This window comes from Nycticebus coucang, chromosome 3, assembly GCF_027406575.1.
Source record: "Nycticebus coucang isolate mNycCou1 chromosome 3, mNycCou1.pri, whole genome shotgun sequence".
Lineage (NCBI taxonomy): Eukaryota > Metazoa > Chordata > Mammalia > Primates > Lorisidae > Nycticebus > Nycticebus coucang.
The window spans coordinates 131,881,261-131,906,888 of NC_069782.1; the positions used below are offsets into that span (position 1 = coordinate 131,881,261).

Genomic DNA, 25,628 nt, shown 5'->3' on the forward strand with positions numbered 1-25,628 from the left:
TACAGCCCACAGACACAGAGCAGCTCACATCTGCTCCTCCCTTTCTCCAGTTTTGTCAAGTGCCCTGTGACATCCCCCATGCCAAGACTGGGAGCTGCCCAATTTCCTTCCCACTTGGCCTAATTTTATTTTGGCTATGGGAGGGGTCCTTTCTCCAGGTATATCTGACTGAGATATTGAGGGAAGGTTCTGAACAGGCTCAAGGCTCTCCCCACTCTTGACTCCCACCCCAGCCAATTGTACACTCAGACACACAGCTGTAGGAGGAGCCCCGGCTGCCAGTTCTGGGGGAGAGGAGGGGAGGCGTCGGGTCTGGGCAGCCAAGGAAGTAGCCACCCAGCTGTCCCTGACTTTGTAGGAGCAGCTGTACCCACCTCCCAAAAGGGCCAGGGGCAAACAGGCCCAGAAAGAGCTGGAGCTGCTCCAGGACAAAGGTCCACTAAAGGCATCTGAGGGCCTCCCCACAACCTGAATGTGTGCCTGGGGTGGTAGGGGTGGTGACTGGTCCCTCCCAGGTGCATGTCCAGCGCACACCCGCCCGCTGCCCGCCTCCGCCCTGCCCTCCTGCCCACCACGCCTCCCTTTCTGGAAGGACCGGGGATCCGCGGCTCCATACCCCACACACATAGGGCGGTGGCTCCTGTGGCCCAGATGTCCGCAGCCCGCAGGGAGGCCACCGCCCGGGGCGGGGCGGGGGTTTCCTCCTCCCGCCTCCGCCGCGGTCTGGCTCTTTCATGTCTCTTCTCCCCACCCCCACCTTGTCCCAGCCCGGAGCCCAGCAGCTGGGCCTGCTCCCTCCGTCCCCTCCCTCAGCCTGTCTCCCAGCTGTCTTTGGGGTGGGGCTGGGCAGCTGGGGAACAGCTGCAAGGCGTGAGGTGGGGGTCCGGTTCCCCCTGCAACTGCCGGAAACCGTCTTCAGAAACTTTCTTCGCGCTCAGGAGGTGGTGGGGGGAGAGGGGACAGACTTGGGGACAGTCCTATTCTCCACCCCCTCTCACAGCGCATCTGGCCAGGCAGACACCAGATCAAGCCCCCTCTCAGCTTCAAAGGGCATCCTGGGGACAATCTGAACTGCTGAGTCAACACCCCAGGGCCCCTATCTCCAAACTGAGACCCCACATTCTAACCTCTCTTCTGGATTCTTACAGACCCTATTCTCACCCACCCACTCAGAACCTATCATTGTCACCACAGTCTTCCTCAGACACCTTCATCTTCTCTTATCTGAGGGTGGGGGAGAACTAGTTAGCAACTTCAGGACAACCTAGGCCCCTGGAGAATTCCTATCCCACCTCAGTATCCTGTGAATTCTGGGGGAGGAGGCAGGTGCTCTAGAAACACATCTCCCCAGACCCCAGAATCCTGGTACTGGTTCTAGAATCCTAAGTTCTGTTTGAGTTAAAAGGGCAAGGAATGAAATTGAGGGCACTTTTGGATTGCCCCTGTTCTATACTCTGTGCAGAAGTGCTACAAAGCCCATGGTTCAGGATCTTCTGGGGCTAAGATTCCAGAATCTTCTCTGGAGGCTGGGAGGAAGGAGAAACAGATTGGAGTGTGGGTAGCAGCAGCTGGGGTTGAGGGGCTCACAGTGAGAAGTGGGAAGGTACATGCTTGGCCCAGGAAGAAGGCTGGCCAAAAACACCAGCTTCTTCCTTCAGCCTCAGTCTTTCCCTAGCTTTCCACACACTTCCACCTGCTCTCGAGAGGCTCTTCCCCTCCTGCCTCACCCCTACCCTGGCAGGATGTAGTCTGTCTCTGCTGGAATTCCTCCAGCGACAGCTCCCAACCTCAAGACATCCCTTTCACTGTGCAAATTCTTCCAAATAGCAAATAGAAATCTGATGGATAGAGCTCTGGTCTCTACCATCTTCTCCACAATGTGTGGGAATCACAGCCCTAGAGTGAGGGATGCCTTCAAGAGCTCAGGGCTACTTCCTGAAATCCTGAAATCCATCCCTGGCTTTTATGAAGCCATGGATTTATCCATTCAGCACGGGGGAGGGGGGGGAGGGTGTGCAGGGGGGGGGATGGGGGTTGTCACTGAATGTTTCCTGCAGGGGAGGCCAGTTTTCTTTCATCACTTGTGGTTAATTCCCCTCAACTGTGGCAAACTAGGAAATGTATGACTTCTCCTTGTACTAGATCTCCAATAACTGGCTCTTTCTTGCAAAGAACCCATCTGTGCTGTTCCATAGGTTATTTTTTATTACTTACATTGAGGCAAAAGGGGGGTGACATGTGAGTGGTGTGCTGTGCAACTTGCATAGAATGGGGGCTTAGAGGGGAAATGGGCAACATCTCAGAATTACAGATCAGAAGTAGAACTGGGGGTGGGGTGGGGATGAGCTCCTGGCCCACTGGGAAAAGTGGCAGTAATTGGGCATACATGTTTCCTGGTTGTGAGCTGGACATCATCAGACACTGTCCATGTGTGCACCTGCTGCAGGGCTCTGAGCAGGTGTGGACACAAATGGGCAGTTCCTGGCCTAACAAGTTAGGGTCTCACTAGCCACACTGAATGTCAGTCAGTGCAGCTCCCCAAGCTCCACCCATCAAACCAGATGCTTAACAACAGTCCTTCCACAGCCCACAGTGGCTGTGGATTTGCTGACCCCTCTGCTTGGATGCCTCACAGTCTCTCCTCTGTGCAGCCCTCCCCCACCCACCTCAGAAGAGGGTGGTTGAGAGGTAATGAGATGATATGTATGAAGTGCCAGGTCTGGTGCTGGCTTCAGTGGTGCTTAGGCAGTGGTAACTATCACAGTGTTTATGCTCCTTTGGGCCAACAATCCTCCCATGCACTTTGCTCACTCAGTTGGTATTTTTAACTAATTGAGGTTTACATGTCAGGTTGCAGTTGCATAGTTTAATGTCCAACTAGCCTGTGAGTCCCTAGAAGACATGATATATTAGTCACCTTTGATATTTGCAGATTAGCACAGTGCCTGTTTGATTGATTGATTGATTCATTCATTCAGCAAATAATTATTGAGATCTTTCTAGTGCCAGGCATTGCTTCAATGTCAAGCAGGCATCAGTGAACAAAACAGATATATTCCCTGCCTTCTTTTTCTTTGAGACAGAGTCTCACTTTGTTGTCCTTGGTAGAGTGCCATGGCATCATAGCTCACAACAACCTCAAACTCTTGGGCTCAAGCAATCCTCTTGCCTCAGCCTTCCAAGTAGCTTTGGTTACAGGAGCCTACCACAAGGCCCAGCTATTTTTTTTTTTTTTTTGCAGTTTTTGGACGGGGCTGGGTTTGAACCCACCACCTCCGGCATATGGGGCCAGCGCCCTACTCCTTTGAGCCACAGGTGCTGCCAAGGCCCAGCTATTTTTTTTTTTTTTTTTTTTGTAGAGACAGAGTCTCACTTTATGGCCCTCGGTAGAGTGCCGTGGCCTCACACAGCTCACAGCAACCTCCAACTCCTGGGCTTAAGCGATTCTCTTGCCTCAGCCTCCCGAGTAGCTGGGACTACAGGTGCCCGCCACAACGCCCGGCTAAGGCCCAGCTATTTTTTTTAGAGACAGTTCTCACTCTTCCTCAGGCTGGTCTCAAACTCCTGGGCTTAGGCAATCCACCCACCTCAGCCTTCCGAAGCGCTAGAATTATAGATGTGAGCCACCACACTGGGCCTCTCTGCCCTCTTGGAGCTGATAATCTGTGGGGAAGAGCCAGATGACTTGCAAAAATAAGTAAAAGTGAGTAGGTGATGAGTACCATGAAGGAAAATAGAGCAGGTGAGGGCGTAGGGAATGTAGGGAAGGGGACATGGAAGTGTTCATATAGAGAAAAATAGATGGGAAAGGCTTCGCTGAGGTGACACTGAGCAGAAACCTCCTGAGGGCACACAATCTGGGTATATTTGGAGCAAGAGTTTTCCAGGCAGAGGGAATAAGTACAAAGGCCTCAGGCAGAAGATTCTGTTTCAGGAACAGTCAAGGAGTAAGGGTGGGCTGCAAAGAGTGAGCAGGGGACAGAGTGGTGAGTGAGTGGGTCAGAGAGGTAGTGAGAGAATAAGGCCAGGACCTAAGACCTTTGTCAGTGCTTTGCTTCTGCTCAAGAGATATTTGCTGAATGAAGAATGCATGAATGAACAGATGCCAAGTGCATCGACTACTCAGGGCTCTAAAAATTGCACAGGGTGGGCAGTGCCTGTGGCTAAGGAATAAGGTGCTGGCCCCATATACCAGGGGTGGTGGGTTCAAGCCTGGCTCCAGCCAAAACTGGAAAAAAAAAATTGCACGGGGGGGTGCATCTTACAAGGGTACATGTGAAATTTACTAGATGTAAAATATAAATGTCTTAACACAATAACTAAGAAAATGCCAGTGGGAAGTGCCTGTGGCTCAAGGAGTAGGGCACCGGCCCCATATACTGGAGGTGGAGGGTTCAAACTCAGCCCCAGCTAAAAAGCTGCAAAAAAAGAAAAGAAAAAAATGCTGTGAAGGCTATGTTAACCAGTTTGATGAAAACATTTCAAATTGTATATAAAACCAGCACATTGTACCCCATGATTGCATTAATGTACACAGCTATGATTTAATAAAAAAAAAAAAAAAGGGTGGCGCCTGTGGCTCATTCGGTAAGGCGCTGGCCCCATATACCGAGGGTGGCAGGTTCAAACCCGGCTCCTGCCAAACTGCAACCAAAAAATAGCCGGGCGTTGTGGCGGGCGCCTGTAGTCCCAGCTACTTGGGAGGCTGAGGCAGGAGAATCATTTGAGCGCAGGAGTTGCAGGTTGCTGTGAGCTGTGATGCCACAGCACTCTACCCAGGGCCACAGCTTGAGGCTCTGTCTCAAAAAAAAAAAAAAAATTACACAAGGGAAAAGCTACCAAGCCATCTTCTTGGGGATGTGGGACTTGAATCATGCCCTAAAGGAGGGTGTAAGCTCAAAAGAGGGGGCAGATGTCCCAGAGATGAGGTGCTGTGAACATGGGAGTGGGGGAATAAAATTGTGGGGGTTAGTTGGGGGTGGGCAGTGAGGGGAGCTCGTCTAGAGCACAGGTTGTATGTGAAGTCCATGGTTCATAAGTTCATAGAAATGGTCTAGGGTCAGATCAGAGGAGCTTAAAATAACAGGATAAACAGTTTGGACTTAAGGATCTCCTAGCTGCAGGGCCTTGGAAGCTATGTGAGAAGGGGGTCTGCATTTTAGGATAATGCCTCTGACCCGTAAGGGTCTCTCTCTAGGCAGGGGGAGACCAGGTGGCCAACTGGGAGGCACTGAGTGGTCCAAGTGAGAGAAGAGGTGGGTGCAGGGTGCAGACTGAACCCAGCCTGAGGAGCAGAAGGCTGGTGGCTGGGCCTGCAGGTCCACCACTCAGCCAAGGGCAGGAAGCCTGGAGCAGGCCTTCTCCCTCCCTGCCAGCTAGCCATGGGGCCCTAGAGTCAGCAGAAAATCCCGGCTCCGGGGAGGAGGCGGCACAGAGCCAGAAGCTGCTGAGGGAGCACTGGCAGCAAGATGCCATTGTACATCCGCAATCAAGATGCTTCAGAGGAAATCAAAAGCACCAACTGGGGAAATGATGTGTGCACACTCTTCTTTCTTTCTCTCAAATACACACACAAACTTCTGCCTCCAAAATGGGTCAAGTGAAGGCTGTGGGTGTGGGCTGGAGAGGGAGGGCTGAGAGAAGGGCCTGGGGGGAGGTTAGGCCCTGGTGCCCACTCACCCTCCTGGCATAGAAGCTGGCAGCAGCTGCAGGGTGGGGCGGGATGTGGGGATCAATGTACACCTCCCCATGCATATGGATAATGCACACAGCTGCCCTGCCTGCTTAGTGTTCATTAGGACCAACTGTTTCAGGAGCAGCAGTGGGCGGGCGGGTGGGAGAGGGTGCTGTGCCCGCTTAAGGCCCGGGGGGGGGGTTGCCTGCAGCTGTGCAGACACCTCCCCTCTGACTGGATCAGCATCCCAGCCCCCTCCTCACTCTTCTTCTTCTCCCAACCCACTGGTCTGTCATATCGGGAGATCTCAGGGTGGGAAAGGGATCCAGGGAATGAGGCAGGGTGACATCCCGGTTGAATCCCTGTAGGAGCTAGGGGAAGGGAGAGGGGAGCTGGGGGAGGGGAGGGCAGCATGGGGGTTCTTGATTCCAGGACGGGCTATTGCTTACAAACCAAAGCTTCTTACCCCGTTCTTTCCAAAAGTCATCTGTAGCATTCAAACAGAAAAACTGCTTTGGCCTGTCATTTGGAGGCCCCAGGGAAGCTCCTGATCAGGCTTGCTCTGTCCCCCCAGAGGGAATCCAAGGGGGCTAGGGGTTAGTGTGCTGGCATGATTCTATGAGAATTTTTGCAGCAAGGGAGGCTAGAGAAGAGAGGCTGCTGGACTCCAACCCCCAGGGCAAGTGGTCCAGTTGGGCCTAGGGACAGGGTCAGTGAGGGAAATGATGAGAGCCAGGCCTAGGGAGGGGTCTGGTGGTGTAATAGGCAGGGCCACCAACAACGGCTGTCAGCTTGTACCCTACACAAGGGTACTTGGCTAAAAGTCTAGCAGCTAGAGCCAAGCCTGGCACCCTGGTGTGGGGGATCCTCTCCCATATGGACCAGCAGTGGCTCAGGGGACATGTCTCTCCAGTCTCAGGAACATGCATTCTGTGGACAAGACAAAGAGAGCCCATTTTTTTTTTTTTTTTGTTAGCTGGGGCTGGATTTGAACCCACCACCTCCGGTATGTTGGACCAGTATCCTACTCTTTGAGCCACAGGTGCAGCCCAGAAACATGCATTCTGTGGACAAGGCAAAGAGAGCCTATCTGGATAGAGTCTGTGCATCTGTCCTGCAGTTCACCCATTTTCTTCCTCCTCCAGTGGGCTGAGCCCGGGGTGGAGATGGAGGCAGCTGGTCTGGTCCAGAGCCCAAACTGCCACAGTCTCCCCAGCATCCTTCTTTTGTTGTGAGAGTAAGGCTGCATGCCCCCTACCCCTCTGCTGGTGGCCTCCAGAGCAGCAGCCAACTCTGAGACTCTGGGGAAGGGTCTGGATCCTGAAGGCTGGTGGTGAGATGGCCAAGAGCAAGGTCTGCCTCTGGCCCACCTCCCTGTTTCTGACAGCCCCATTCCCCAGCTGCTTTAACTGCTAAAGACCCTGCTTTTTAATCACAATTTTGGGGAAAATGGGCTTTGGGCAAATGAGTCAGGAATTCCAGTCAAGCCATTTCCTAGCTGTGTGATTCTGAGCGAGGGAATTAACCTTTTTGTGCCTGGTTTACTCACCTGGGGTGGCTAACTTAAAGGGCTAATCAAAGCATTAGATCAGCTAATTACTAAAAGGAGCAGCACGTTGCTGAGCTAAATATAGTTCCACCCTCAACCCTTGTACCCCTCGGCTTCAGGTATCTAGGCAAATTCTCCCTGCCCCCTCCTGGACTCATCTTGCTTTCTGCAATTCTGTCATTAATATTTCATTTCTTTTAGCAAAGCCTTTTTTGTCCCTGGGACACTGCTAGTCACTATGGAAAATAAACCTTTCCACGTTCTTTTATGCAGGGGGATCCCTTAACTCCTTTTCTGAGAGCACAGCCTTGGAAGCCAAAAGGGAAAAAGGGTATTATGGTATGAACTCGGGGCCCAGCAGTCAGACAGGCCTGGGTTGAAGTTCTGAGTCTGCCCCATGCTTCTGATAGACTCATCAGCAAGTGATTCAAACGCAGTGAGCACCATCCCCATATTGTGAATGAGATAATACCTACAGCTGAGCGCGGCCATTTGGAATTCTTCTATGGCGTAAGCTCCCGGCTGGTGAATAAAGCCCTTCCTCTTATAAACGTGGTGTTTGGGTGCTCTTTCTCTCCTTTGGGCCTTGTCTTCTGCAACATTTTTGATTCCCTGACCGGGAAGTGAGATCACCCCTGGAGAGAACATGCACCTGGTAGTTGCCGCCAATCCTCTGGACACCCACGTAGGGCCCCCTGATCGGCCTGGGCGACGTGAACCACTGTGTGTGCCAGGTGGACGCCTCGACTGGGCTGAGAGAGGACTCCGCCGGCGGGTCTTCAAGGAGTCAAACACTGGGAGGAACTGGCATGTGGGAACAGGTACCTAGACAGGAAGACGTCTAAGGCAAGGTATGATCCATCTGGGGATCCCACTACAGTTCTTTTTTTTTTTTTTTTTTGTAGAGACAGAGTCTCACTTTATGGCCCTCGGTAGAGTGCCGTGGCCTCACACAGCTCACAGCAACCTCCAACTCCTGGGCTTAAGCAATTCTCTTACCTCAGCCTCCCGCGTAGCTGGGACTACAGGCGCCCGCCACAACGTCCAGCTATTTTTTTTGGTTGCAGTTTGGCCGGGGCCGGGTTTGAACCTGCCACCCTCGGTATATGGGGCCGGCGCCTTACTGACTGAGCCACAGGCGCTGCCCCCCACTATAGTTTTAGTGGAAGAGGAGCCTGCTCAACTCCTTGGGCATTAGATCGCCAGCAGGTCTGTTGAGAGGTATGTGAGAGTGTGTGGATGTGGTGTGACTGAGAGAACTCCGAGAGTGGAGTTGGACCTCCCTTCACAGGGCCTAGGGGAGTGTTGGTTTGACTCCTATGGCTAAATGGCAGCTTGAGTGGGAAATTGAGGGTGCCCAGGTTAAGATAATACTTACAGCTAATAATGTCTTTGCAGCCAGCATGGTGGCTGACACATGTAACACTGTAATCATAAAGTCCCAGCTAATTGGGAGGCTGAGGCAAGAGAATCACTTAAGCCTAAGAGTTGGAGATTGCTGTGAGCTGTGACAGTACAGCACTCTACCAAGGGCGACATAATGAAACTCTGTCTCAAAAAAACAAACAGGCTCGGTGCCTGTGGCTCAAGCAGCTAAGGTGCCAGCCACATACACCTGAGCTGGTGGGTTCGAATCCAGCCTGGGCCCGCCAAACAACAATGATGGCTGCAACCAAAAATAGCCGGGCGTTGTGGCAGGCGCCTGTGGTCCCAGCTACTTGGGAGGTAGAAGCAGGAGAATTGCTTGGGCCCGGGAGTTGTTGGTTGCTGTGAGCTGTGATCCCATAGCACTCTACCCAGCAACAGCTTGAGGCTCTGTCTCAAAAACAAACAAACAAACAAACAAAAACACTCTGGGTGGGAGGCAGAGATGAAGGAGGACTGCTTGAGGCCAGGAGTTGCAGACCAGTCTGAGCAACAAAGTGAGACCCCAACTTTACAAAAATAGAAAAATTAGCCAGGTGTTGTAGCAGGTGCCTATAGTCCCAGTGACTTGGGAGGCTGAGGCAGGAGGATTGCTGGAGCCCAGAAGTCCGAGGTTGCTGTGAGCTATAATCATGCCACTGCCCTCATGGGGAACAGCAACACCCTGTTCTCTCTCTCTCTCTCACACGCACGTATCTTTGCAAGGATAAAATGAGATAACCTGGCACAGGTAGGTAACTCCTTAACAATTTTCCCCTAGTCTGGTACAGTGAGGCCTGGTTGCTGGCTGTATCTGCACATGTGCCGTAGCTGGTTCTGGACATACACACCCATATAGAGTGTTGGACCAACACAATCACTGCAGAGAGCGGGAGTTCTTTCCCTCCTCTCTGCCCTGCTCTTGGTGGCTGCAGCTTCTGTGTTCTGCAGTGTTGAGAAAGGAAATTACAGAACAGATTGCAATTAAGGGGAATGGGGTGGGGGGGAGGTAGAGGCCCCGAAATGCAGCTTGACTGAGCGCTAAACTGTGTTTTTGCCACGGAGCAAATCAGGAGCCTCTGACAAGACCCTTTCCCAATTACAAATGTAATTGCAGGAGGTGTGACTGGGGTGGCCCTAGGAGCCCTGGGAGCCCTGGGAAGAGGGGGCTGCCAAGGGGGCTGTGAGCCCCTCCAGGAAGGCTTCTGGCCACTGGTTGGCTCATATGTTGCCTTGAAAATCATGGGAAGGGGTGATGCCTGTAGCTCAAGGAGTAGGGCACCGGTCCCATATACTGGAGGTCGCTGGTTCAAAACTAGCCCCGGCCAAAAACCACAAAAAAAAAAAAAAAAGAAAATCATGGGAAGGGAAGGTAATGGGCAGAAGAAGTCTTGAGTGCCTGGGAGGCCTGGATTTTGGAGTTTCTTTTTTTTTTTTTTGAGACAGAGTCTCACTTTGTCACCCTCAGTAGAGTGCTGTAGTGTCACAGCTCACAGCAACCTCAAACTCTTGGGCTTAAGCAATTCTCTTGCCTCAGCCTCCCAAGTAGCTGGACTACAGGTGCCCGCCACAATGCCCAGCTATTTTTTGGTTGCAGTTGTCATTGTTATTTTAGCTGACCTGGGCCGGGTTCAGACCCTCCAGCCTCAGTATTTGTGGCTGGCGCCCTACCCACTGACCTCAGGGGCTGCCTACATTAGATCTCTTTTAAATCTCCCTACCATTTCAGTTCCACGTCACAGATGAAGAGGCAGGACTGGAAGAGAGGCAGTAACTTGTTCAAGATCACAAAGCTGATTTATGGATGAGGAAGGATCAAACCTCTCTGGCTCCAGAGAATACTTTTTTTTATTTTTTCGAGACAGAGTCCTACTTTGTCACCTTTGGTGGGTGACCTGCATCATAGCTCACAGCAACCTCAAACTCTTGGGCTCAAGCAATACTCCTGCCTCAGCTTCCGAGTAGCTGGGACTACAGGCACCAGTCACAACACCTAGCTAGTTTTTTTTTCTTTTTGTAGAGACAGTCTCACTTTATGGCCCTCGGTAGAGTGCCGTGGCGTCACACAGCTCACAGCAACCTCCAACTCCTGGGCTTAAGCGATTCTCTTGCCTCAGCCTCCGGAGTAGCTGGGACTACAGGCACCAGTCACAACACCTACCTAGTTTTTTTTTTTTTTGTAGAGACAGAGTCTCACTTTATGGCCCTCGGTAGAGTGCCGTGGCGTCACACAGCTCACAGCAACCTCCAACTCCTGGGCTTAAGCGATTCTCTTGCCTCAGCCTCCCGAGTAGCTGGGACTACAGGCGCCCGCCACAACGCCCGGCTATTTTTTGGTTGCAGTTTGGCCGGGGCTGGGTTTGAACCCGCCACCCTCGGTATATGGGGCCGGCGCCTTACCGACTGAGCCACAGGCGCCGCCCTTTTTGGTGGTTTTTTATTTTTGGCTGGGGCTGGGTTTGAACCCGCCACCTCCGGTATATGGGACCGGCGCCCTACTCCTTGAGCCACAGGCGCCGCCCAAGGCCTCACTCTTACTTGGGCTGGTCTCTAACTGCTGAGCTTAAGCAATCCACCTGCCTCAGCCTCCCAGAATGCTAGGATTACAATCATGATACACTCCGCCTGGTCCAGAGAATATGCTCTTTTTTTTTTTTTTGCAGTTTTTTTTTTTTTTTTGGCCTGGGCTGGGCTTGAACCTGCCACCTCCGGCATATGGGGGTCCGTGCCCTACTCCTTTGAGCCACAGGTGCTGCCCAGAATACACTTTTTGTTTGTTTAGCAGGTTTGGGCCAGGTTTGAACCCACCAGCTTCAGGTTTGAACCCACCGCTGAGCTATGAGTGCCAAGCGTACATTTTTTAATTGTACTGCACTGCCCCCACCCCTTCTTTTTTTTTTTTTTTGTAGAGACAGAGTCTCACTTTTTACCGCCCTCAGTAGAGTGCCATGACATCACATGGCTCACAGCAACCTCCAGCTCTTGGGCTTAGGCGATTCTCTTGCCTCAGCCTCCCAAGCAGCTGGGACTACAGGCGCCCCCCACAACACCTGGCTATTTTTTTGTTGCAGTTTGGCCAGGGCCGGGTTTGAACCTGCTACTCTCGGTATATGGGGCCAGCGCCCTACTCACTGAGCCACAGGCGCCGCTCTGCACTGCCCCTTTATTGAACAGGGAGTCTTGGTTCTACCCCAAGGGTTTCCAGATTATTGAAACAAAACCAAAAAAGCAGGATGGGCAGTTAAATTTGAATCGCAGACAATGCATTTTTTGAGTATTCTCATTATAATGATATCCCCAATATTGCACAGGATATACTTGAATTAAACACTATTATTTACCTGAAACTCAAGTTTAAATGAATATCCTACAATTTATCTGGCAGTCTCTCTCTCTTTGTTTTTTTTTTTTTTTTTTTGGCCTGGGCTAGGTTTGAACCCACCACCTCCGGCATATGGGACCAGTGCCCTACTCATTGAGCCACAGGCACCACCCTTATCTGGCAGTCTTAGACCATTTTTCTCCTCCTGCCTCTAGCTCCCCTTTGTTTCTGTCAACGGCTCACCTTTCAAAGGTAGGGCCTTTGGGGCCAGCTGTGCTGCTGTGTCTCTAGACTGCTGAAGGAGACAAGAATCTCTTCTGTTCTGGAGGGCAGACCTCTGGACTGCTGCCAACTCTACTACCTACCGTGTGACTTTGGATGAGTCTTTCCCTGCACCCTATTTAAAATGAGGACTATGGGCCAGGCACGGTGGCTCATAACTGTAATCCTACCATGCTGGGAGGCCCAGGCATGTGGATTGCCTGAGCTCAGGAGTTCAAGACCAGCCTGAGCAAGAACAAGACCCTGTCTCTACTAAAAATAGAAAAAGTAGCCAGGCATGGTGATGGGTGCCTGTAGTCCCAGGTATTTGGGAGGCTGAGACAGGAAGATCACTTGAACCCAGGAGTTTGAGGTTGCTGTGAGCTATGATGACACCATGGCACTCTACTCGGGGCAACAGAGTGAGACTCTGTCTCAAAAAATAAATAAACAAATAAAAATAAATAAAATGATAAGCCAGGAACAGGTGCAGTGGCTCATGCCTGTAATCTTAATACTGGGAGGCTGAGGCATGTGAATTGCTGGAGTTTAGGAGTTTCAGAACAGTCTGAGCAAGAAAGAGACCTGTCTCTACTATAAATAGAAAAACTAGCCAGGCACTGTGGCTGGTGCATGTAGTCCTAGCTACTTGAGAACCTGAAGCAAGAGGATCCCTTGAGCCCAAGGGTTTGATGTTGCTATGAGCTATGATGACGCCATTGCACTCAACCTAGGGCAACAGAGTGAGACTCTATTTCAAAAATAAATAAATAAAATGAGGACCAGAGCGGTGCCTGTGGCTCACTGGGTAAGGCGCTGGCCCCATATACTGAGGGTGGCAGGTTCAAACATTGGTCCCAGCCAAACTGCAACAACAAAAAATAGCCGGGCATTGTGGTGGGCACCTGTAGTCCCAGCTACTCGGGAGGCTGAGGCAAAAGAATCGCTTAAGCCCAGGAGTTGGAGGTTGCTGTGAGCCAGGAGTCCTCAAACTGCGGCCCGCAGGCCACATAAAGTGGTGTGATTGTATGTGTTCCCGTTTTGTTTTTTTACTTCAAAATAAGGTATGTGCAGTGTGCATAGGAATTTGTTCATAGTTTTTTTGATTTTTATTTATTCATTTTTTTAATGAAATTCTATTGTTTATTTTTTTGTTGTTGCAGTTTGGCCAGGGCTGGGTTTGAACCCGCCACCCTTGGTATATGGGGCCGGCACCCTACTCACTGAGCCACAGGCGCCGCCCATAGTTTTTTTTTTTTGTGGTTTTTGGCCGAGGCTGGGTTTGAACCCACCACCTCCAGCATATGGGACTGGCGCCCTATCCCTTTGAGCCACAGGCACCGCCCTTCTTTTTTTTTTTTAAACTATACTCTGGCCCTCCAACGTTCTGACTGCAGTGAACTGGCCCCCTGTTTCCAAAGTTTGAGGACGCCTGCGTGAGCTATGTGATCCCATGGCACTCTACCCAGGGTGATAAAGTGAGACTGTCTCTACAAAAAAATAATAACTAAAATAAAATAAAATGAGGACCCAAGGCTGGGTCTGGTGGCTCATGTCTGTAATCATAGCACTCTGGGAGGCCAAGGCCGGTGGATTGTTTGGGCTCAAGAGTTTGAGACTGGGTGGGGCCTGTGGCTCAAGGAGTAGAGCGCCGGCCCCACATACTGGAGGTGGCAGGTTCAAACCCAGCCCAGGCCAAAAACTGCAAAAAAAAAAAAAAAAAAAAAAAAAGAGTTTGAGACTAAAAGTAGCAGGGCTTTGTGGTGGGTACCTGTAGTCCCAGCTACTTGGGAGGCTGGAGCAAGAGAATCGCTTGAGCCCAAGTTTGAGGTTGCTGTGAACTGTGATGCTTTGATACTCTATCGAGGGAAGGGCCACAAAGTGAGACTCTGCCTCAAAAATAAATAAATAAGGACCCAGTGTTAGATACGAGGTAATTGCAAGTCTCACTGCAGGCCCTAACTTTTCTTTTTTTTGAGACAGAGCTTTAAGCTGTTGCCCTGGGTAGAGTGCTGTGCCATCACCACTCACAGCAACCTCCAATTCCTGGGCTTAAGCGATTCTCTTGCTTCAGCCTCCCAAGTAGCTGGGACCACAGGCGCCCGCCACAACACCCGCCTATTTTTTGGTTGTAGTTGTCATTGTTGTTTGGCAGGCCTGGGCTGGATTCAAACCCACCAGCTCTGGTGTATGTGAAAGGCACCTTAGCCGCTTGAGCTATAGGTGCACAGCCAGGCCCTAACTTTTCTTTTTTTTTTTTTTTTTGGAAGAAATTTTTATTTAACACTGTAAAGGAAATAGAGCAGAAACAAGCTAAGATAGTTAGGAAAGTTAAGAGAGCCAAACCCAGTGACTAACCTGACATGAAAATGAGAAAACAAAGACAGACGACAGTGTTCAGCAGCATCCACACAGCACTGCTGATGAAGAGAAAGGTCTGTGCTGTCCAAATGCACCACAGATTCCAACTGTCCACCTTCAACTAAGTACTTGTCAACCTCTTTGGTCATTTCTTTTTAAATAATGCCCATAGTAGGTTTTGTAAGTTTTTCTTTTCTCCTAAATTCATGAACCCTCTTGTCTTTGGACAGATGGCCCTAACTTTTCTAATTATGTCTTCTTCCTTTTTTCTGTCTTTGGGGCTGGATATGTGCAAAGGACAGAACACAATCTATGGTTGTGTTGCTTTGAGAACAGGGAACCTCAGGGGAGCAGTATGGCTAGAAGAGATCCCTGGGGATGAGGAGGGGAGGCTGAGCAAAAGGGAAAGGAGGGGGGGAAGGAGCCTGGAGGATGAGACTGCTGGGCAAGAGGCCAGCATTCTCAGAGGTGACAGCTTGCTGAGCATTCACCACCAGGTTCCAGGGTCCACCTGCACTTAATAGCTCTGGGATTTCTGGCAAATTCCTTAACTGAGGCAAATGCCTCCATTTCCTCCACTGCAAAGGGGGACTAAAGCTGCCCCATGATGTATGTAAAGTGCCTGGCATGTAGGAGGGGCTTAATAAAGGGCTATTATTATTGTTATTGTTGTTATATATACCCTTCTGAAAAAAGGGTAACCTTTTGAGGTTATTATATACACCCTTCTGAGGAAAGCTAACCTCTAAAAGGACAAACACATTTCAGGCCCTCTCTGAGCTTCAGCAAAGAACACAACACATTCCAGCTTGCTTTCATTTCAGCTAAATTTTATTTGTCAGATTTTTGACAGACATCTAAATTATACATTGAGTTTTCCACATGACCAAACACCGCGTCCCTTCCTTTGATTATCATTTTCAAAAGGGATTATAAAAAAAGAACCTTTAGATGGATCAGACTGAACCCTCAAACCACATGGAGTGCAGAGCTAAAAATAAAAGGAAGTAAGAACTGGTCCCTGAGAAGGAAAGGAAAGAGAAATCAAAGCAAAATCTGACGGGAATCGAGGGATGAGTCCTGGTGAGGGTGACATGGTGTCATCCTCCAGGACAGGCCGGATAAGGAGCGGCCAACAGTGAGGGTGGGGTGCAGAGTGGCATAAAAATAGCCACTACTTTAGTCCAGAGGGGAAAAAAGAAATTTGTCAAAAGCCAAGAGAGAGAAGTGGAGATGGAGGGAGGGAGGGAGAGTGGGAGGGGGCAGGACTATGTCCTCTCAGCAGTCGTGGGAGCTGTGTACTCCTTTAACCCTGGCACATTTCTAACTGCCGGCATAATCGCTGACTTTCAGCTGTGCACCGACATGTTCCCCTGCTCAGCCCACATCAATGACACCCTTGTTTCCATAGTAACCAAGGGAGAGTGAAGGGGAAAGGGTGTATTGCACTGGGCGCAGAGAATCCAGCCAAAAGCAGCCGCACAGGGTAGGTTGGGAGGAGGGGAGGACTCAAGTTTTTCCCACAACTGGCTTGAGGACACGTCAAGGGCCTGTCCCAGGCCTTTCCTGTCCTCTGGCCCCCAACCCTCTCCCCAGCACATCCAGATGGGATGGTAAGGGCAAAAGTCTCACTGAGACTCACTGGGGGAGGGGAGGGAAAGAGAGTATCTCCTTTCTACTTTCAAATTCTTGCCCACAGGGGGCGGGGACCATACTAGGGAAAGGAAAGGGGACTTTAAACGCATGTTGTTTTCACAAATGGGATCATTCAAACTCTTGTGTTTTCCAGGATTCTCTCATCTACCCCCTGAGCCTGGGGAGGGGTCACTAAGGCTCAGAGGGAAGATGAAAGTGTGTGACGTCCACATATTTGTGTTTCTGCAGCTGAGAAGATTTGAACATTTAGAGGCCCTTATCAGAGGACAGCAAGTGGCTTCTGCTAGCTGAGGCCTTGGGAGGGTTCTTTAAAATAGTTCCTGAAGTTGTAAAAGAATGAAAATATTTTACAGACATCCACTGCCAGAGTCAAAGTTCTCTATTGCAGTATTCTAAAACTGCAGACCTCAAAGCGGGCATTTTACCCCCAGATAACATCTCTGATGCCCTATTGGGAAGGAAAAACAATTTTCAAGGATTGGAGCCACATTTATTTCCAACCTGGCAGAACGGGGATTTCTGACTCCTTATCATCCTGTGTTGTCTCTGTTCAAAGAGAGAGAGGAGCCTGGGAGAGCCAGAGGTCTATGGAGGAGGTTGCAGGGAGCAACTAGTTCTGTGGTTTAAAAGACCTCACTTTCTTTTGTCTTGCAAGTCCTTACAGGTCTGTCCACAGCAACTCCAGGGCACCTTTGTTAATGACTTTCACCTCAGACCACCTTTGAATCTGGCCATGCTTCAGTCTCTCCTGAATAACTTGACCAGAAAAAGCTGAGCACTGAGGGCTAGGGCTGGAGTGGCCCCTTCGATCTGCTCACATGCCTTAGAGGGTTTGGGAAGGGCCACCCCCCAGGATGAGAAGGCAGCTGGCCTCCCAGACCCACCAGGCACTGGACAGTCTTTTATTCATTCTCTGAAAACCCCTGAGTTCAGGCACCAGAACAGAGTTTAATTCAGGAGCTGGGCGATGCTCTGGCCTGCTTTCCCATGTTTGAAGCTGGAGATTTCTGCAGGCCCAGGGAAACAAGCTCTTTTTGCAAGGAGGGGCAGAAGTCCTCTGCCATTCCTCCCCAATCAACAGAGGACCCATTTTGCTGGAGAGAGGCAGAGGAGACCCACAGCTGCAGTGACTCTGGCTCTCTGGGCATGACTCCTGTGTTCATACACCTCCATGTTCTCCCCAGCAGCAGCCCCTCTTCAGCCTGGAGCATCCTGTATCACCAAGTTGCCAGCACTGTAAAAATCGATCTCTTCTAAAAATCAATCTGCCTGGCTTTTCTCAGTGGAGCAGGTTCATGGTAAAGCTGCATTTATTTTTTAAATCTGTTAGCAGCAGTCTATTGCGATCTTTTAAACACAGAATTCTTTGAGCTTTAGAAGCCTTTTCTATGGGACGGCAGTAGAGAAGCCAGCTAATCCCAGAGTCGGCTGCTCACTGCTCCACTGAGCTGGAGAAAGCCTGTTTACGCTCGCCTGAGCCCTCCATGTGAGGGCTTTTTAAGGACCTTGTAATTTTTCTGGAATTAAACCTCCCACCTCTCCTTACATTCCAGATGTCATTACAGTCAAAAGTCATAAGAATTTCCTTCCCTGTGTGGCTGGCTAGGGGGGATAGGGATGGGGTATGTTTCTGTAGTGACTTGCTTGCAAGAAAGGATTTTTTTTTTTCCTGACCAAAGGGTGAGGATTACATACATAGTCTCCTACTGCATGACAAGATGGTATAATCATCTGCTGTTCCTTCCCCTCCCATCCCTAGTAGCTTCCTGCTGAACAGACTAAACCTTGGGTCGGTTGGTGATGGTAAAAATCAGTGACCAGCACCAGCAAACACTGTCTGTGGTTTCAAAACCATGGAGGGAATGTAAGGGACAGGTCAGTAAATAAATGAACTCAGCATAAGCTGCTGCTTCCTCTTTTTCTTTCTTTTTTTTTTTTTTTAAAGAAAAAAAGCCCACTGGAATTGTCTAAACTGCAATGCAATCTCTTGCTCATTTAAAAGATCTCATTTTCTAATCATGTGCTTTGAGACATTTAACACTATTTCAATTATGCAGAGGAAATAATATAATTCCTTTATTTGAAAAATGATACTGAACCTCAGAGATCAGTTAAATCTACTGCTAGAATGGGGATTCTTTTAAAACTGTGTTGTTCCCTCTCTTCAAACAGCTGTAGCTGTACACAGATGGAAAAACATTTGGTCAGAAAGCAGCAAATTAGTGTTTTTCAGGACCGAATTCGGCTCCCACAGCTCCTGCATCTCCATTTGTTTAGATTTCACTTCTTCTTTGCATTGACATTTTTGCAGACCCAGTTCATGCCATCCTTTGAAGGAAATGGGCAGAGAAAGGCAGGTTAGTTGTAAGAAAGGTGCCACACCAGCCTGAAGGGAGGGATGGGGGAGTCCTGGGTCCTCCCTCCCTCCCCAGGGGCCCACCTGGGTGACCAGGGACAGTGACCTCTGGGAGGAGGCAGGTCTCAAAGAACTCGGGAGGGAAATGGGAGGGGAAGTGCCCAGCTTCTGAACTTGAGATGGGTCCTCAGGAACTCCCTTCTGAAAAAATAAACACATCTGCTTGGTTCCAAGGCCTGATTGAAGAGCTATCAGGAAAGATTCCAGCCATTTTTGGCTTTTTCTAAAAGCTGACCTTTGCTAGGGCATTAAATTCAATAAGCCACCCTTCTGGTGCCCCATTGTGTTTACAGTGTGACAGTGTACACTTGTGTTAAATTAAATTTCTTTTTGGAAAAACAAACCTGCTGCAGTGCGTGTTGCTAGACACACACTAAGGCAATATGCATTTATTTCTCTTCCTGCAGCAGGACAGATAGGTTTAAAAGGGCCTGGCCTATTTCTTGTAGCTTTAAGCAGAGGGACTGGGGAGAAGGTTCCCTTAAAGGCACAGTGACCTTGAAAGCGCCCTCTTTTAGAAGGCTGGAGGGGGACAGAGGCAAAAAACTCAAAATCATTACAGCCACCTAGCAGGTGGCACGATTCCTCACGGATGCCAGGCCTGCCAGAGGTGACCTCCTTTCCAACCCCTTTTGGAGCCACACCTGGATACTCTCCCCTTCCTCAGAGTTTCTCCAACCTTGAAGGGTGTGCCAAGTTTTCTCAGTAGCCCAGAACAAAATCTTTTCCCTGCATGTGTAACACATTCTCACTGAGGTCCCAGTCACATTTGCACATATCAGCCATACACACCACACCACCGAGTCCCACATTTCCTGTGGCCATGGATCTAGCTGCTGAACTTGAACAGCTGAGACAGCTTATAGTAATAAATATCAGCTGACACCCTCAGCCATTCCGAACTTAATCCCATAAACAATACATCACTGCAAAACAACCAGCAGGCATCCTCTCTCCTGGCTAATCTGACTGTCACCTGAATTTACAGTGATTAAAACTCTGCCAGTAGCCATCAATGCACTTGGGCAAGGGAGCCAGATAATCTTATGGCTGTCCCTGAGCAGACCTTATGGTCTTTGCCAAGATGCAGCTGTCTGTGGCTGAGAGCCCAGAGGTATATAGCACCTGGCCACAGTGGGGGAAGGGTGGAGGAATGCAGAGGTGGGAGAAAGGGAGAGTCCAAATGCATCTCTAATTACAACTAGGTCAGCTACTTACTACGAAAAGCCAAGGCCAATTTTAAGACCATTTTTATGAAAAGGATTAATTTAAACAGAAACACGTTTAATTTTAGTAGCTAATTGGTTTCCAGGAAAAAAAAAATGATCACCTGCCAGGAGACAAAAAAGATTTTACAAATAAAAGAGGGATGAATAAGATAAACATCTTCTCTTGCCTTGGAAGCTGAATAGCTCAGCACTTACATGGCACTTTCCATCTTCGGGAGCCTGCATGCTCTCAAAGGTTCACAGCTCAACTCTCTCTCCTCTGTGGAGATTTGCAGTATTTTATCAAACCATCTTCTCAGAGAAATGAAGAACAGTCTTCCCACACTATGTGAAAGCTGTTTTGTCTTTTTCTTGTTATATGGCTGATTAAGAAGGGGGTTTTCTTTTATTATATGTAACTGAACGTGAATGCAAGAGAAGAGATAGGAAAAATATTTACTCAGTTGCAAGAGCCCAAAGCAGAAGATGGAGGGTGCAGGGTAGCTTTATCCTGGGTGTCTGTCATGTAGGCAGAGAGGGGTTTAAAGGGCAGTGTCCCTGTGTCTCCAGATGTCTGTGAGGGCCGGAGTAGTGAACCCTTCCAGCCAGAGTTCTACCAACAGAGGGCGCTCAGAGGCCAGTCCCCACTGTCTGACCTCCACCACGGGGCCCGGTAGCCATTACCTGCCACCCTTCACAGGGCACAAATAGGGGACCAGGCCCTGTGGCAGCCCTGGGCTTAGAAGAACCCTGAGGGATGAACCTGGGCTGGAGGTGGAAGGCATGGCAAAGACAATAATCCTCTGAGGGGAAAGTTTGTGTCAGACTTGCTGGAGGTCATATTCACAGAACTTAGCATGGTGTCTGGCCTACAGTGCACACTTCGTTTCTATTTTTTTTTTTTTTTTTAGAGACAAAGTCTCACTTTATTGCCCTCGGTAGAATGTCCAACCTCCAACTCCTGGGCTTAGGTGACTCTCCTGCCTTAGCCTCCTGATTAGCTGGGACTCCAGGCGGCCAAGAGTCTGAGGTTGCTGTGAGCTATGATGCCACAACACTCTACCGAGGGCAACAAAGTGAGACTCTGTCTCAAAAAAAAAAAAAAAAAAATTGCCGGCCTGCCAGGTACCTGTGTGTGGAGCCTGGATATGGCTGTACGATCACATCAAGTTAACTATTCTCTTAGACCACTGCCTTCAGTAGAAACTCTATATTTAGAGACTACATACTTGTAAGGGGAGCAACTTTCTGCTCCTTATGTTTAAGTGAGTGCTGCACACTTCTCTTGCTTTTATCTGGCAAGGCTTTGTCTTTCTAAAACAGCTGAGAAAAGGTGATCCTTTACTTGAAGTAAGTTATTGCTTTGCTTCTAAAGAAGGAAATTAACTCAGGATTTTTTTTTTTTTTTTTTGTAGAGACAGAGTTTTACTTTATTGCCCTCGGTAGAGTGCCATGGCATCACATGGCTCACAGCAACCTCCAACTCCTGGGCTTAGGTGATTCTCCTGCCTCAGCCTCCAGAGTAGCTGGGACTACAGGTGCCCGCCACAACGCCCGGCTATTTTTTTGTTGCAGTTTGGCCGGGGCTGGGTTTGAACCCGCCACCTTTGGTATATGGGGCCGGTGCCCTGCTCTCTGAGCCACAGGCGCTGCCAGAATTTTTTTTTTTTTTTTGTAGAGACAGAGTCTCACTTTATGGCCCTTGGTAGAGTGCCGTGGCCTCACACAGCTCACAGCAACCTCCAACTCCTGGGCTTAAGCGATTCTCTTGCCTCAGCCTCCCGGGTAGCTGGGACAATTTTTTGGTTGGAGTTTGGATGAGGGCTGGGTTTGAACCCGCCACCCTCGGTATATGGGGCCGGTGCCTTACCGACTGAGCCACAGGCGCCGCCCAACTCAGGATTTTTTAATGGTTGAACCTTTATGTTAAAAACTAATTTGACCTGGCTCAGTGCCTGTAGACCTTAGGCACCTGGCCTAAGGCGCCAGCCACATACACTAGAGCTGGCAGGTTCGAATCCAGCCGGGGCCTGCCAAACAACGACAACTACAACCAAAAATTAGCCAGGCGTTGTGGTGGGCGCCTGAGTTCCAGCTACTTGGGAGGCTAAGGCAAGAGAATCGCTTAAGCCCAGGAGTTGGAGGTTGTGAGCTGTGATGCCACAGCACTCTACCCAGGGTGACATTGAGGCTCTGTCTCAAAAAACAAAAACAAAAACTGGTTTGATCAATTTTATGCACATCTGATCTTTGTTACGGGGATGACAATCTAATGGTATGAATAATCTTCCATTTCTCCTCCACTTCCCCTGACCAATCTTGCTAAAACTGAATTTGAATCGATTAGCTTCAATTCAATAACAGAGACTAAAGACAGACATTGAACTTCAAATACTGAGCTATGTTAGGTTAATAGAGAAGAAATAAATTTCATCATGCCACAGTATTATTCCCTACTGTAACCACTGGGAGAAATGTAAGGCCACCCCTTAGTAATATGGGGTGGAGACCCACTACTCACAGATCTCTGTGTTTTAGGATTTAGGGTGTGCTGCTTTTGTCTATGGGACCAGTGCTGTCTGCGTGTGCTGTTCTTTTTAATTTGATCTCTGCACATTGCATTTATCACTGCTCAATAGTTGGAAGGAAGCAGTGGCAGTCATGGTTGGGTGAGCCTGGTTTTTAAAGCCATGCCGACTACGTGGTCACATCAGAAATTGCTTTAAGATGACGAGAAGCTCAAACCCTTGCTGAGCAACATAGCCTATGCCATCGTGCCCCTGGGACCTCAGGGTCAGGCAGCAGCTGGAAGCAGCATACATAAAATATTGCTTACTATCAATATTTTTTCTGGTAACAAAGGGCATTGCACCAGAGAGGTAGCTATATCGCATGTCCTGAGCTTGCTTTCTTAGTCTACAGAAAGGTTTGAAAATTTTTTAAATAAAGCTGAGGTCTAATTCATAGATAAGCAGTTCTAAGTACAACTAGAGTGAGTAACAAATGATACCAGGCCTAGGAAGAAGTAGTAAATGTCCTTTTAAAAAATACTGAAATTCTGTTAGTATTATAGGGAAAAGTTCCCTAGATCAAGAAAAAAGAAGCAAAGCCAAGAAACTGGGCTGGTGGGAACTTAATATCCTGTCTGCAAACCTGACTCTGAAGTACAGTCACCCTCAGTGTTCAGGCTGCTGATGCCCCTTTCTATGGAAGAGAGGTGGCTGAAAGGCTACTATGACCTGGCTCATCACTCCTATTTGGAGAAGGAAGAGAGGGAATATGGGATGGGTGCAAAAAGAAAAGGTGGGCATGAGGTAGTGTCCTGGACACTAACACACGGGGGATCTGTTGGCTCACAGCCATCAGTGAAGGCAGGTCTCTGTGATGACCATGGTTAAAGGCCAGGTTAAAACTGTGGATCTCTGGGTGGCGCCTGTGGCTCAGTGAGTAGGGCGCCGGCCCCATATACCGAGGGTGGTGGGTTCAAACCCAGCCCCGGCCAAACTGCAACAAAAAAATAGCCGGGCGTTGTGGCGGGCGCCTGTAGTCCCAGCTACTCGGGAGGCTGAGGCAGGAGAATCGCCTAAGCCCAGGAGTTGGAGGTTGCTGTGAGCTGTGTGACGCCACAGCACTCTACCGAGGGCCATAAAGTGAAACTCTGTCTCTACAAAAAAAAACAAAAAACTGTGGATCTCCTGGCTCAGCGCCCATAGCTCAGTGGTTAGGGCGCCAGCCGGCCACATACACCAAGACAAGCAGGTTCGAACCGGCTGGGGCCTGCTAAACAACAATGACAACTGCAACAAAAAAATAGCCAGGTGTTGTGGCGGGTGCCTGTGATCCCAGCTACTCGGGAGGCTGAGGCAAGAGGATCCCTTAAACCCAAGAGTTAGAGGTTGCTGTGAACTGTGACGCCATGGTACTCTACCAATGGCAACATAGTGAGACTCTGTCTCAAAAAACAAAACTGGATCTCTGCCTGGAGACAAAATTCAAAGCCAGTGTAATTTTAATCTCACACACGCACACGTACACTCCACACATTATGTGTGTGTATATATATATTTTTTTTTTTTTTTTGAGACAATGTCATTTTGTCATCCCTGGTAGAGTACTGTGCTGTCATAGCTCACAGCAACCTCAGACTCTCGGGCTCAAATAATTCTCTTGTCTCAGCCTCCAGAGTAGATGGCACGATAGGCGCCCGCCACAATGCCTGGCTATTTTTAGAGACAGGGTGTCACTCTAGCTCAGGTTGGTCATGAGCTTGTGAGCTCAGGCAATCCATCCACCCCGGCTTCCCAGAGTACTAGGATTATAGGAGTGAGCCACCAAGCCTGGCCCACACACACACGTTTTAGAGAAAAAAATGTCTTCAAATGCCTGAAAGTACAAGAGCAAGGAGAGTTGTGGTTTGGGGTTCCAATTCAGGCCTGTAGACGGAAGAGGGATAGAGTTCTCTATACCTTTCTTTGGCTCTAAGCCAGATCCTTTGTTCACTATTTTCTAGACACCTGAGGGAAAAGAAAGGAGTGAGAGTCCCAGTGCTAAATGCTATCTCCTAGGAGAGGCCCTAGCAACCCAGGCTTGACCTGGAGGGCACAGAAGGGGACTGCCTCCATGTTTATAAGAGAGACTGGCCAAGGGAGTTTTAGGTTTTTCCTCCAGCCTTCATCACCTTGACATAACTGGGCCTCCTGATTACCCCTCTGGACTGTGGGTCTCCTGGCAGGACAGAGTTTCCAAGATTGATGTTCTTCAGCTTCTTGTGCCCTTCACCTATTCTTTAATTCCGCTTTAATTACATGATGGGCTGGCCTCTTAGTTGCCACCAATTAGGCAAAGAAAGAACTATTCTAAACTCTCTCAAAAGTTAATTTCCATATCCAGAGCAAGGGCTACTGAATAACACATGTTACTTCCCAGCCTTGTAAATACTTCATATATTTGCCTTCAGAACATTAGGTGGAACAAAGCCTTGAAATCCATCCCAGGAAGCACTAACTTCCATAATCTCAGACCTTGTGCTTAAGCCACTCACCTAGTGCGACGTGATATACCTGCCCTGCTTAGTTCACAGGGGTGTGCAGCTCATTGTCCGGCAGATGTGGCTGTTCCCTGGCTTGCCTACTGAGGGTCCTACTATTTGTCAGCAGAAGACGGGTCCTTCACAAGCATTTTGGTTAAATATATACACACACAAACACATCCAATGTAAACAGACGGGATCTTCAAACACTAGAACTGTAGCAGAAATTCCAGGCCTTTTTTTTTTTTTCCTCTTAACCTTTGTTCATTTTCTTTCAGGGTCATTAGAGCTGTGGTGTCAGATGTTGGCTGACTGGCCTATTCAGTCTCTGATCATTTTGGTAGTTTTGCCTGTTACTGATGAGCTTTTGGGGAGGTAGGCTGGGGTAGGGAAGATGAAATAGAAATGTAGGGAATTTTAATAATAATTACACAAATTCCGTGTTTGAAAGTGAACCTTAAACAATTAGATCTCATGAATATTTTTCTAGTGAAGTCTTTCATTTTTAGGAATATTTTAAGCCTTAATTAATAAGAATCATTAAAGACCTATACTTCAACTAAGCAATTCTGGAAAGGAAATCCATTTAAGTAACTCTTTCTAGGGTAAAAACCTAGAAACTGGTGAATGGACAAGTGCTTAGGTCAGGGGCATTACCTGAGGGAGGGACATGGTCAATCAGTGCTTCAAAGTGAAAAGCATCTCCACAGAAAAACTCCATGACCTTTCTCCAGTCCCCAAAGGTTAC

General features: G+C 49.0%; 2 protein-coding genes across 5 annotated transcripts in view; one reads left to right on the forward strand and one right to left on the reverse strand.

Annotated features, from left to right (window-relative positions):
• MFSD13A (major facilitator superfamily domain containing 13A) overlaps positions 1-25,628 on the forward strand; it is a 294,129-nt gene that overhangs the window by 211,373 nt on the left and 57,128 nt on the right. The window lies entirely within an intron of this gene.
• ARL3 (ADP ribosylation factor like GTPase 3) overlaps positions 18,277-25,628 on the reverse strand; it is a 46,349-nt gene continuing 38,997 nt past the window's right edge. For 2 of the 4 annotated variants that reach the window (XM_053583105.1, XM_053583104.1), the window contains exons 6-7: positions 18,668-18,784; positions 18,277-18,555 (exon numbers count right to left, since the gene is read on the reverse strand). In XM_053583105.1, the coding sequence (XP_053439080.1) occupies positions 18,508-18,555; positions 18,668-18,784 (165 nt within the window). In that variant the 3' untranslated portion in view covers positions 18,277-18,507. The remainder of the gene's footprint in view (positions 18,556-18,667; positions 18,785-25,628) is intronic. The other 2 variants (XM_053583107.1, XM_053583106.1) reach the window with 1 other exon arrangement.